The following is a 12,726-nucleotide window of genomic DNA, read 5'->3' as shown; positions in this document are numbered from 1 at the left end:
TGCTCTTCATAGTTACTTTTTGTTGCACTGATAAAGACCATGAACAAGAGCAACCTTAAGACAAAGAGTTTGTTTTTAATCTTACAATGCCCAGGTTACATAACACCACTGAGTAAAGTCAGGGCAGGGGTTGAAGGAGGGAACCTGGAGGCAGGAACTAAAGTAGACATCGTAGAAGAGCTCTGCCTCCCACTTGGCCTTTCTCGGCTTTTGCTCACCCAGGATTTTAACACACCCCAAAAACATTTGCCCAGGGATGGCACCACCCACAGTGGGCTGAGCCCTCCTATATCAATTAGTAATCACGGGGAAAAAAATGGCCTTCCAAACATGACTACTGGCTGTTCTGATGGAGGAGATTATTTGCTTGAGCCTTTCTCTCAAGGGTGTCAAATTGACCACCGAGACATCACCAGAAAAGAGTGGGAAGGAAAGGAAGAAAGGTTCTCTCTTTCTCACATGCACCTGTACTATGAAATATGAATTCCTTTTACCAGCAGCAGTTATAATAGGATGAGTTACAGCTGAAAAGAAATTAAGTTTACTGGAGGTACACATGTGATATATGTTGAACCCTCTACACAGATTAGCACACTGAGCTCGAATCCAGCCTTCACATTACATATGAGAAAACCATGGAAGATTGGTGTTGTAGTGGAAGTGAAACTCAATCCAGTCCATCCCTAGAGTCTCTTTTGCTATCTCAGTGTTCCCTGAGTGCTCTGTCAGAGTAACTTCTTTTTAAAAGAAAATTATAGAAAAGCTAACAGTCCAGGAGGCATCCTTCCTAAATTCCCTTAATGCTAAAAATACCATGAGGGGAGTTCTGCTTCTCTACCTCATGCCTCCTCACCATGATGCTATGCTTCTCCAAAGACTCAGACTTGATGGAGCTACCCATGATTGACTGAGCTCTCTGGATCCATGAGTTGAAATAACCCCCCTTGAAGTTATTCTTGCCAGGTGTTCTGGAGGAAGCCATGAGAAATGTAACTAATACAAGAGCCAAGGTTTTCTTCCATTTTCTAGTAACATTAAGTCATCTCTATGTAAAAGATGTTAGTAGATATCAAATGGGAAACCCATGGACTAAGTCCCTATCTGGATGTCCTTCATCCACGTGGGCAGCATCATAGGAGGATGGTATATAATCAGAATTTACCAGAAAATAAAAAACCAAAACACCAAAGTGGTGTCAACATGGAGCTTAGCAATATGGTAACTACCAAATACTTGACAGAGCAACATCTAAGGAGGAGAAATTTGTTTTGGCTATAGTTTTGGAAGGTTCAGTCCATCTTCCTTGGTTTTGTTTCCTTGGTTCCTTTGATTCTAGGCTTAGAGTAGTTCAGAACTTCAGAATGAAAGGCAGAGTATAAAACATACCACAGTGCAGAGAGAAGCCAGAGGAAGTGGAAGCCAGAAATATTTGGGATAAGTTAAGAGTTTCCCAGGGCATATTCCCCATGAGCTTTTTCTAGATATGGTCTCTCTTGTAGACTTAGATTTTTTTTTAAAAACCACCTCTTAATAAGGATTCTCAAAGACATCGAACCCCCCCCCCAGCCCACCATTCAAAGGTAGGGTAGAAAAGACAGTAAATAGGACAAGGGGAAGTGGACCTCTTTAGAAGTACTTCCTTGGGGGCAATTCCAGTCTTTGTCAGGAAACCACCAGTCCAGTTCAGCAGGGTCAGGGTAGCAAAAACAAGTCTGCAGCGGTGGCACAATCCAGCAGAAACAGCCGGTCTCCCACCAAATCGGCAGGCGCAACCAGGACCATCCAAGACACCAGAAGTTCTCTGCCTCACCTCTCTCAATGAAAAGAATAACACTGAAATGACGCATTGCAGAGCTAGCTCTGTAAACACCCAATACTTTAGCTTCTAGAGGAGAACAGAATTAAAACTGTTGACTGTTTCATTTGTACCTATAACTGCAAAAACTTGTATGTGGACTCAGTCGCTTTTCCACATAAACGCTTGCTACTGTGATTATTCATAGACCTTCAAACAAAACTCAGAAACAGAGAATGACTTGCTCAAAGTTTGAGAGGGATTAGTTTTAATGGAGTTTCCCTAATGTTTCAGCCCCTGTGTTCATCACCATGTTGAACTGATTATGTGCTTAATTTAATTAGTAACTCTCCCCTAGCTTCCTAATTGGCCATTTGCATGACTTTATAAGATCAGGGAAGAGTTCACAGAAAAATGTAAGAACCATAAGTTTTCCATTCACCTCCTTAGGTTCTATGCATATTTAGATTTCTTTTGAACTCCAGTAATGAAACTTTTAGAATTATCATATTCCCTTTACTCCATGTGCAGTAAATTATCTGCTATTTGAAATGACAGCTATGTGATGGGTGAAAGTTGGCTGTGTTGTATTTTGTTATCTTTCTTGTTTGTTTGTTTGTTTGTTTGTTTATTTAGTTAGTTAGTTCACTCCAGATTTTATTCCCCTCCTGGTCCACCCTCCAACTCTTCCACATCCCATACCTCCTCCCTACCCCTCACCCCCGTCTCCACGAAGATGTACCCACCACCTACTATACCAGACCTCTAAATTCCCTGGGGCCTCCAGTCTCTTGAGGGTTAGGTGCATCTTCTCTGATTGAATCAAGACCGGGCAGTCCTCTGCTGTATATGTGTTGGGGGCCTCATATCAGCTGGTGTATGCTGCCTGGTTAGTAGTCCAGTGTTTGAGAGATCTTGGGGGTCCAGGTTATTAAATTTAAAGAAAACTGACTCTGAGATTCAAGACTTCAAATAAATAAATAAAGGTGTAAATCTCTCTCTCTACCCTCTTTCTCTCTGTATGTATGTATATGTATGTATGTGTATATATATATATATATATATATACATATATAATATTTGTGTATATGTGTATTAGAGAGAGAGAGGTATTTTTCTATCTCAATGTGTGGGGACAATAAAATTCTGTAACATTTTTAGTATTTAAAATCAAGTGATGAGGCTTTCTAGCCCACAGTCAAATGTGTATCATTTGCACTAACTCCTAATCTTCATAAGAGTAAAACCAGCCACAACTTAACTTGTATGTTAGCTCTTAGACGTTTTTATGAAATGTTTCATAGCTATAATACAGTTTCAGTGCTTTGTGTCTCAATATACATCCCATCTTTGCTGTCGTTTTTCAAAAAAATCAGTGTTTTCTAAGGGAGAAAAGGGAGATTTACTCATCAGCCTTATGACACAGGGCACTCATATTAAAGGTGGTGTGTCCTGGGGAGAGGTCACTGCATTTCTAATGTAATGAGGACATACTGGGAAGTAGCTTCAGAGGAAGGAATCGCTTCCTTCCACTCTAGTTACAGCTGCACAGTCACCACTAACCTCAGCATGTGCCTGCTGCAGGGACAAGGCTCTCTGCCATCTGCAGGACAAATGATCACTCAGCCCATGTTTCCCTTCCTCCTTCCTGTCTTCATGGTCATGGATCCCTCTGTGATCTGATAGAGGCACGGATTCAGTGCTTCCCAGCGGCACTTGGTTCTCAAAGGCAAAGGCTCTCACATCTTCCATTCCATAAAAGGTTTCAAAAGAAATCTCCCATCTGCCTCCCTGCAGAGACATTAGGATCAAGCCTCTCATCTAGAGTGTGACTTTTCAGCCAGGCAGTGGTGGCACACGCCTTTAATCCCAGCACTTGGGAGGCAAAGGCAGGTGGATTTCTGAGTTCGAGGCCAGCCTGGTCTTTAAAGTGAGTCAGGACAGCCAGGGCTACACAGAGAAACCCTGTCTCGAAAAACCAAAAAAAAAAAAAAAAAAAAAAAAAGAATAAATAAATAAATAGAAAATATACACAGTGTGACTTTTCAGTGTTCTCCTATCTCTGCCTGAGAGAGGAAAAAAGTGATACTATTTAGTATTGGAGGTAAAGCACTGCACTAAAATATTAAATAGAGTAGGCCTCGCAGAGGTGGGTTCCTTGCATTTGGAGCAGAACACGTTGAAATCCAGCTGCAGCCTCAACCTGGGATAGATGGGTAGATTCCTGCATCTCCCAACATCATGGGAGCCACCCGCCTATTTCAGGCCACTTCACTTCTAGGGATGAGAAGAAAGGTGGTGGAGGATTTGATACTTCCCACAATCCTGCTGACTACTTGGTTATTTTATGTTTTGAAGGGCAGCACTCGGAGCTACCCCATCCATCCGTACTGTTCTCATGTTTGTACTGCTTGCATTTCTTTTCCATGCTGACAGAAAAAATCAAAATAAATATTTGTGAAGGAGAAGGAACCTGTGTCCTAGAGGATGGGGGTGGGGTAGCCTAGGAGCCTGTTGCCTCAGCCCCTCTGGGCTATACGGAGGTTATAGCTGGACTCCAAATCAGAGGCTTCCACAATATAACTCGTGACAGCTCAGTTACGGCTTCCAAGGTCCCAGTTTCCCAAATCTCAGATTTGACAGGGAATGGTTTGTTGGCTTCTTGGCTTGAGTTTGGGAGACAAGGGTTGAGTCCATAGAAGAGGACTGAAAGAATATGGCAGGAACACAGTGTGCCACACCAGTAGGGCACTGAGATTCTAGTTACAGTGGCAGAGTCAACATTTTGAAACAAAGACTAAGGCTGATGTTGATGTGAGGGAAAGCAAATCCTGCGAGACTGATGGGGCTTCAGAGCAGAGCAAACCACAGATGCCAGGTTGCCAGTACTTTCTGCTGCTGCTGAACGTCGTGCCTGTAAAACCTGAGAACAGGGCTTGGGGAATTGCCCCTGAACTTCTATCATCCTGGACACAAGGGGAACCACGGTGGTCCTGGGGATAAGGTGTCGCTGATGAGGAAAGAAAGACAGAGAAGCAGAGGGGTCTCCCAGACAGACACCAAATGCAGGGGTTCAGCACCAGCTGCCTGAACAGCTTCCTCCCACACTGACTTCACTGAGATACAGAGGCAGATCTGCCTTCCGCACAGCGCTCTAAAAACACTGAAACACTAGTTTGTGTTTCCATTTAACTTCAGGTACTAGGATCTAAACTTACATATTCTCAACACAAATCTACCACATGTTATCTTGATCACTAATGTCTCGTCGAAGTGGCATTGAAAGTTCCTAATGGTGTTTGCAATTATCTTTTCATCATTAAGTGAAAGGGATCTGTCAGAGGAATAAACCTCTTGCTTGCTGCGACCGTCTTTCAGCTTTATGCTTGCTTAGCTGACATCTCTCTTCATCGGCTAGACTGCTGAGGAATCGGGTACTGGCAGTTTTTTATAAAGGATATGAGTGATCCTTATGGAGCTCCTGATATTATACTGGTTCAGTTTCCAATGGGTCAGCCACATAGATCACGCTGTCTTTTTGCTTGCCTGCACTCAAGGGATCCTCTGAGAACTGAGGAGGAACAGGAAATTGGCTCCACTAGAAGAGCCAACACTCCCAGAGAGGCACCTGCTGTACGGAGGCATCTGCTCAGTCTGCCATCCGCTGCTGTCTCCACCCACAGTGACCTGGGATCTTACCGTACTCCTCTACCAACCAGCACTGTGTTAGATCCTGAATACCAGAGCATTAATTCAAAGCAGTTTTAACATAAGTCACTTAGGGGTTCCACTGCTGGGATGAAACACCATGATGAAAAGCAACATGGACTGAACCGGCTTGCTCAGCTTATGGTCCCACAGTGTAGTCACCCATCACTGGGTGAAGTAAGGGAAGGGACGCAGGCAGGGCAGGAACCTGGAGGCAGGAGCTTATGCAGAGGCCACAGAGGAGTGCTGCTTACTGGCTTTCTCCACCAAATTTTCTGGCCTGATTTTAATATACCCCAGGACCCCCTTCTCAAGGGCGGAACAACCCACAATGGGCTATTCCTTCCAAACCAACCACTAATGAAGAAAATACACAATATACTTGCCCATGGGTCAGTCTGGTGAGGGCGTTTTCTCAACTGATGCAAACAATTATACTCAAAAGCTGAGTCTGCCCACCGTGTTTGTCCTTTCTTCATCTCTTACCAGTGCTGTCTTACATTCTTCACAAGGCCTTTCTTCTACAAAATACGCTGTTGCCATTTAATATATTCTTTTGAACCCCCCTAGTCCATACTGTCAGAATCCAGGTCCTCACAGGCTTGGCATACCTGATCAAAAACTATTTCACTCCAGTGATGCTCCCAGACATGTCTCATGACCATGGAGACAGCAGAAGAAAATTCTGTCTGCACATAGGCACAAATGATGAATGACAGAAGAGAAAGGAAGACAGATCTTCTTCCAGTTCAAGGAAATATTGACTAAGAGAGCTCTGTGTTAGCTGTCTTTCTCCATGGTGCACCAATAAGCCAGAGAGGTGGGAGCAGTGGGGTGGGACGGGGAGGTGCAAAGGCAGGCAGGAAGAGTCACTTAAGGGGCTTGGATCACTAAAGCCTCAGTTGAAAGTCTGTGTTAGATGGGCATTCATGATTCTGAGAAGCAGCTCATTGTAGCGGTAGTAGGTTATTATGTGTGTAGAGAGCAGGAACAAAACTTTTCCATCTCTGCTGTTAGCCTAAGGCCTTCTAGCCCTTCTCTGCAGAAAGTGCTTCCCTGGCGTCCCATGCATGCAGTCTAGCAGGTCTTTACTGCTCTCCTCTGCTGCAAATGGCGCTTCACCTCCGGCCACTCACTGTGTTTTCCCAGACACTGAGCTGTTCCCCGGAATAACACTACACCAGAATCTCTGGTGTCTCTCCACAAGAGTTATGCCACAGTGTTTTTAAACTCCCTTGAGAATCTCATACAGTATTTTTTACTCATATTTTTTTGCACCCCAACTCCTTCAAGATCCCTCACCACTTCCCTGCCCATCTGCTTTTCTATTCCTGTCAGATGCCATCTGATCTATGCCATGGCTTCTTAGCCTTTTTGAGGTTTTCCACCTCTGCACACCTCTGGGACTAATAACTTAATAACTGGGGAAAATCTTAAGAAAGTGTAGAGAATGGGAAATTTGCTTAGGTTGTATGAACCTGTTGAGTGTCTAGTGATAATAATGTATGTGGAACACCTGGTTCTTCAAAGGCTTGTGATACACAGTCAACAAATATGTTTATTATTTTTATTGTGAATTGTGTTCACTGGTCTGATTGCCTTAGTCTCTAATGTGCTTAGCCTCTAGCCACTACAAATTTATGGGATTTGTTATTTTATCCTGTGAGGCATATTATTATAACCAATAACTGAAAGATTGATAGGCCAATAGACCAGCACTCTCCGATCTGCTAGACCACCATGATACCATCCATTATACCAACACAGGTCTACCTTGCCACATTGGGTCGGGTTGATACCATGACCATTCATTCCACTCCAATTCTAGAGGCCAATTTCCAATAGAGTTTGCCACTAAATTCCTTCTGCAGAGAGTGTGCTTATAGACCCTTCTGGAAAACTCATTCTACCTTAAATAGAGGGAAGTTTGCTTTGGTCCATGATTTAACTTTCAGGTGTTCGTGAAGCATTTATTTTATGTTATATAAGCAGACAGAAAATAGACATTGCCTTCCTGAAAGAGCCAACAGTCTTTACATCGATGCACTCAGCCACATAAGCCTCTAGATACAGCCTCTTCTAACATTGTGGGCGTGATAGCTGTGGTCTAAGGGATCTCAATGAGATTGTGAGATTGCCTATCTTTCAAGGTGTGTGTGTGCTTCTGCATGTGTGTGTGTGTGTGCAGGCATTGTATGTGTACATGTACATGTGAGTGCACTTGTGTGTGTGCCTGTGTATGTGCATGTGCATGCGTGTATGCGTGTGTGTGTGTTCTCCATCATGGAACTCTTCTGACTTAGCCCTGATTTTCTCTTATTCCACTGTGGGGAACTCAGAGCCTAAGAGAATAAGAACCTTTTCTGAGAGGGTATCTAGGTGATCTATTGTGTCTTCACTTTCCCTGGTAGTTGTTACATCACAGCTGGCAGTAGCAAGTGTTTGAAGATGGTTTTGGGAGACAGGACCATTAACATAGACGTGTAAAAGAGCCTGATAAACTGGAACATGTGCTCTAGCTGACTCTTCAATCAATTGATAATGAGGAGCAAGAAGAACCCCAGGCCTCCTGGGCTGCGGTTATCTTAACCACCTAAGAGTGTCCCCATCAGACCCAATACCAATCTTCCCACACAAGTACAGGAGGCTTAAGGAGAGAAATGCAGTCATAATGTTTCTGAGCACATGGCTGCTAAGCCCTGAAGGCTTCGTATTCTCTGAGAGTGGCGGGCATTGCTAGCTACTGGTGAAACAAACAGGTGACAAGAGCTTATGCACTGGAAAGCACAGCACTGTGTGAAGTGGCATTTGGCATCCTCACTGCGACATGGGAAGTACATCTGGATACTATTCTTAGGTTCCCAGGTTTCCAAAATCATAAATGCTGCATGTGCTAATGAATCTGTCTATAATACTTGGCTGAATGGCCTCAAACTAGAGACTTTTCTTTCTCAAAAGGCAATGTGGAAGGAAACTATTACAGTCTATACATATGAGAGAAAAAATCTCTTATTTTTAAATATTAAATGTATGTCTATTCTAATGAAAACGCACCCTGATTTGTCATGGTAAACTAACAGCTGCACTTCTCCTTTTATACCACCCAGTGCTTTTGGATGCCCATACTCAGATGTGAACTTGAAAAGAGAGGCAGCGCTTCAGGATCGCCTGAGAGAACAAACACAGGCAAATCTGGAACTCGATCCTTCACATTCCAAATCAGAGAACCCCTGTAATTTGAATTTCAATGGAAATTGTGAAAAAGTGAACAGTCAGTGCAGGTAAGAAACTCTGGAAGCTTGGGCCAGAAAGTGAATTCTAGTAGAACAAACTTGTTGCTTGTTCCTTAGATTTTGCCAAGGTAATTCTTTGGTATAATGTTATATTTAGTATTTCATAGAGTTATTTACTATCCCAACTGTTCAAATAGATGTCTTTTCTGTATGTAAAAATTGTGTGTAAGCAGCAGAGAGCACATCTCATATGTGTGGTCCTAAAAGATTCCCTTTGATCTTGCAAATGTCTCTGTTCTTTGGTCTCAATTCACCAGTGATGTCTTCTGGGGAGAGCTGAGAATTTACATCTGCTGAGGCACAGCAGGATTCCCCCTCAGACCTGTTAGTTGTCTGTGTCACTTCAATCCATGCCTGCCTGAGAACAAGTTCAGAGTCTCCTTACTCTCTATTCTAAGTCAGTGGGAACACATCACCTTTTCTTTCCTAAGTTTTCAGGGGCAGGTTTTCAATTTTGATCTATGCAATTGTTTGATGAGATGCTTTCAGATACAACCTCATTGGATTTTTTAAAACTCAAACAAGCAAATCTAAATAACTCCTTTCTTCAAAGTACCCCATCTTCTCTAATAGGAATTGCAAATGCAGGTAAATCAAACATTAAATACATAACTGGAAGCGAGACAAAGACTGGTGAGAAAAGTGCTTAACTCCATGTCAGGCCACTGTCCTATCTAGGTCTTGGGACCCCAGCACGCCATCTGTGGTTGATACCAGAGGGTATTCCCAGTCTCAGGTCTCAGACTTCAGAATTTATCCCATGGGTAGAGCTCCCCTAGGACAGCTTTGCTTATTCACCTCCCAAGTCCCCAAGTTGCACGTGTTCACTTAGAGAACTGGGCTCAGCAAACATGTTCCCACACATATGTTGTTATGTTATATGTTGCTGCATGCATTTAGATTTGTTCTACTTTCATACCAATGGCTCAGAGCATGTGAAAGACATTTCGTTTTTGCTAAAGAGCTATTTTGATTCCAGTGGCTCAGCACACAATCACAATTTGGCTACCCCTCAGTTGCGTGAACCCCTCCATGTGCACACACATGCCTCTATTTCTGTAGTGGTGTCTTGCATTTTTATTATTTACCGCACGCCCACTCCTCTGTTGAATCTTCACAGGCTCTGACTGTTCTTTGCTGCCTGTTCACACCCACACTGTGTACAACGGGAGCACGTGCGTTCTTTCTTCCCACCCCCCTCACCCCCCCACCCCCGATTGAAGAAGGCTTCCTTTTTTTTTCTTTTCTTTTTAAAATGATCTTCTCCAGGAACCACATTTATTTATTCCAAAATCATAGAGACAACTCCGCCCATGTGCCTGCTTTCTTTTTGCTACATTCTGTTATTTTTTTTTCCCAAGTGAAGATCCGGCCAGTCTTTCTTGTAAATATTTTAGATATGTATCTTTGGCATCATGGGGCACAGGGACCTAGCAGGTCTTTGAGCTACATTTGAAAGTATTATGTCATCTCAGTGGTTGCCTAAGACATCCCCTCCCCCAGCAAACACAGGTATCTCATTGTCACCCCATCTCAAATTCCTCAAAGGGAGGTCCCTTGTCTGATGTTTTATTGTGTGCTATGCAATTTCTGAGGGGTGTCACACAATAGTATAACAGGTAGAATAGTGAACACAGAGAGAAAGGGTAGTAATTTAGCTAATGATTAAATGCAGACGTCTCAAGTGACCCTATGTTATCCAATCCCATGCTGTGTACACTCGGAACTGTCAGTACCTATAGGAAGAAGATACACCTAGTGCCCACCGTGAGTCATTCCCGCTTCCATCCAAACCCCTCCTTGTATGTCAGACACTCACAGAATTTGCATCCTGCTCATGCCCACTTTGAACTCATTCCCATCCCTGATCTTATTTGTGGTTGTGGACACGAGATTTCCAGTCTCTGGAAAAAGAGGGCAGGAAAACCAGCAGTGGGCGCTCCATGGACTAATTGTGGGCAGATAAAATGCAGTTCAGGGCCCTTCCATGTTTCCTGGTGGTACCTCCCTGAGGCTGCCGTTGATCTAACCCATAGCACTGAAATCACATAATCAACCATAGATGGCTTTGACTTCCATGTGTTTTCTCTGCTCTGAGCTTTGCACAGGATAAGCAAACTTTGCTCTAGTAGCATTGTCAGGCTTCTGACACTTCAATTGGAAATGCAGCATTGCCACAGACACACAGAAACACACATACACACACACACACACACACACATGAACACACACAAATAGATATAGATAAACTATAGATATTAATGAGAGGGAGAGAGGGGCAGAGAGATCTTTGCAGTGAGGTCATTTATGAAGAACCTATAGAAGGTATTTATCTTCACATTTTTTTAAAATTAAAGGATAATATTTTAAAACCCAGTAGGATATATCTACCAGGTATCTATAAGATTTACCTGTGAAAAGTCAGATACCCCTGTTGTATTAACCTTTAGAACTCAGACTCACAATATTACAACAGGTGGCAACTATTGAAGAACATATTTAGTTTATATGAAATATATATTCTTGTTTTAGTTTAAATACAATGTTTATATTCTTTATTCTTGTGTTGCTAGAGTAAGTAATGGTACATTCATGATGCAGTAAATGGAGACAAACTGCTTCATACAAGTTTTTCACTTAGGCATGGACTGCATGCCGGATAGCACCTTTGATGAATGTACTTAATGGTTTATAGTGTCTAACCATCTTGCGCTTTAGATGCAATGGAGATTCTTGACATCATAGCATTGCCTGTAGTGAGGAATGCTGTATTTTGGAAGTAGAGACCTCTTGGCTGTCAATCTAGGACTCAAACCTAAGCTGTCTGATTACAGCCAGCATACTTCTATCCCACAAAGTAAAAACATAGGATATATAAATAACTGCTATCGTCTTTGTATTAAAGTCACCCACTCCCTTTGAGGTACACAGTTCACATCATACCATCTTGTGAGTTTTACCTTATGAAAGCCCTGGCTTGCTTTCTTATTCAAATTTTATCACATTGAAGTTCAGAGCATTCATGCAATGTGTTCAAACTGACACAGATAAGCCCTCCACTGGAGAGGTTGGGGCTTGAATGCATAAATGGCCGATTTCAAATCCTAAGCATGTTCAGTTACATCCAGCCCAAGACACTGGCTGTTTTATACTTTCAGCTACGAGTTTTAGAGTTGAATATGAAACATATTTTTTAAAGAACATATTTTATTAAAAATGTTTTTAAAGCATAAAGAAAGTACTTTAAAATCATATTTTTTAAGTCTTATGTCTTAAAATCAAAATTCCTTATGGGAGATGCTTACCATGTGTTTCCCCTCTACTCCCCATCCCCATGATTTCTCTGATCTGTGGTTCACAAAAAGACAAAATTCCCCACCTCTAACATGTTGGGCGGCTGTAATAAGCTAAAGGCAAGGAGAGTAGCGCTAGGAGCATGAGATGTCATCATGGCAAACATAATTCCTGTGGAATGCTGTAGCCCCTGCATTGCCCGTTAGCACTTTGTCACTGTTCAGAGGAGAGCATTTCTTCGATTTTTTTCCTCCCTTGAATGTTTTTTTTTTTTTGATAACTGCATCTGCCTCCCCAAGGCAATGGTCACCATAGTGTTAAATTTGCACCTTTGATATCCGCACCATGCCCTGACACTCCTGCCATCTTTCAACCAGTGCTACTAAATTTTTTTTAATTTAAGAAGCTAAGAAAATACCACATTATCTTCCCTCAACGTCTGCCATTTCCCACGTTTATACACTCCTCAGAGGTCTGTGTTGATAAGAGCATGAGCTGGAGAAATTGCAATAATCGGAGCAAGCAGCACATAACGGAATTGTCTCTTAATAACCCTGATAATAAATTACACTTCCGTGAACCAACTAGCTTCCTTCCACCTCTCAAATTAGCCATAACGTAAACTACATTCCTATG

The 12,726-nt window shown here is 42.5% G+C and overlaps 1 protein-coding gene across 1 annotated transcript in view; it reads left to right on the top strand.

The window, feature by feature from the left end:
* The window catches only part of L3mbtl4 (L3MBTL histone methyl-lysine binding protein 4), a 337,842-nt gene that overhangs the window by 198,281 nt on the left and 126,835 nt on the right, over positions 1-12,726 (top strand). Inside the window, exon 12 of the mRNA XM_052193353.1 lies at positions 8,611-8,784. Coding sequence (XP_052049313.1) covers positions 8,611-8,784 — 174 coding nt within the window. The remainder of the gene's footprint in view (positions 1-8,610; positions 8,785-12,726) is intronic.

The sequence above is a fragment of the Apodemus sylvaticus genome, chromosome 9 (genome assembly GCF_947179515.1).
Source record: "Apodemus sylvaticus chromosome 9, mApoSyl1.1, whole genome shotgun sequence".
In the NCBI taxonomy this organism is placed as follows: domain Eukaryota; kingdom Metazoa; phylum Chordata; class Mammalia; order Rodentia; family Muridae; genus Apodemus; species Apodemus sylvaticus.
The sequence above is the reverse complement of the archived record's forward strand: the minus strand, read 5'-3'. Positions and strand labels throughout refer to the sequence as shown.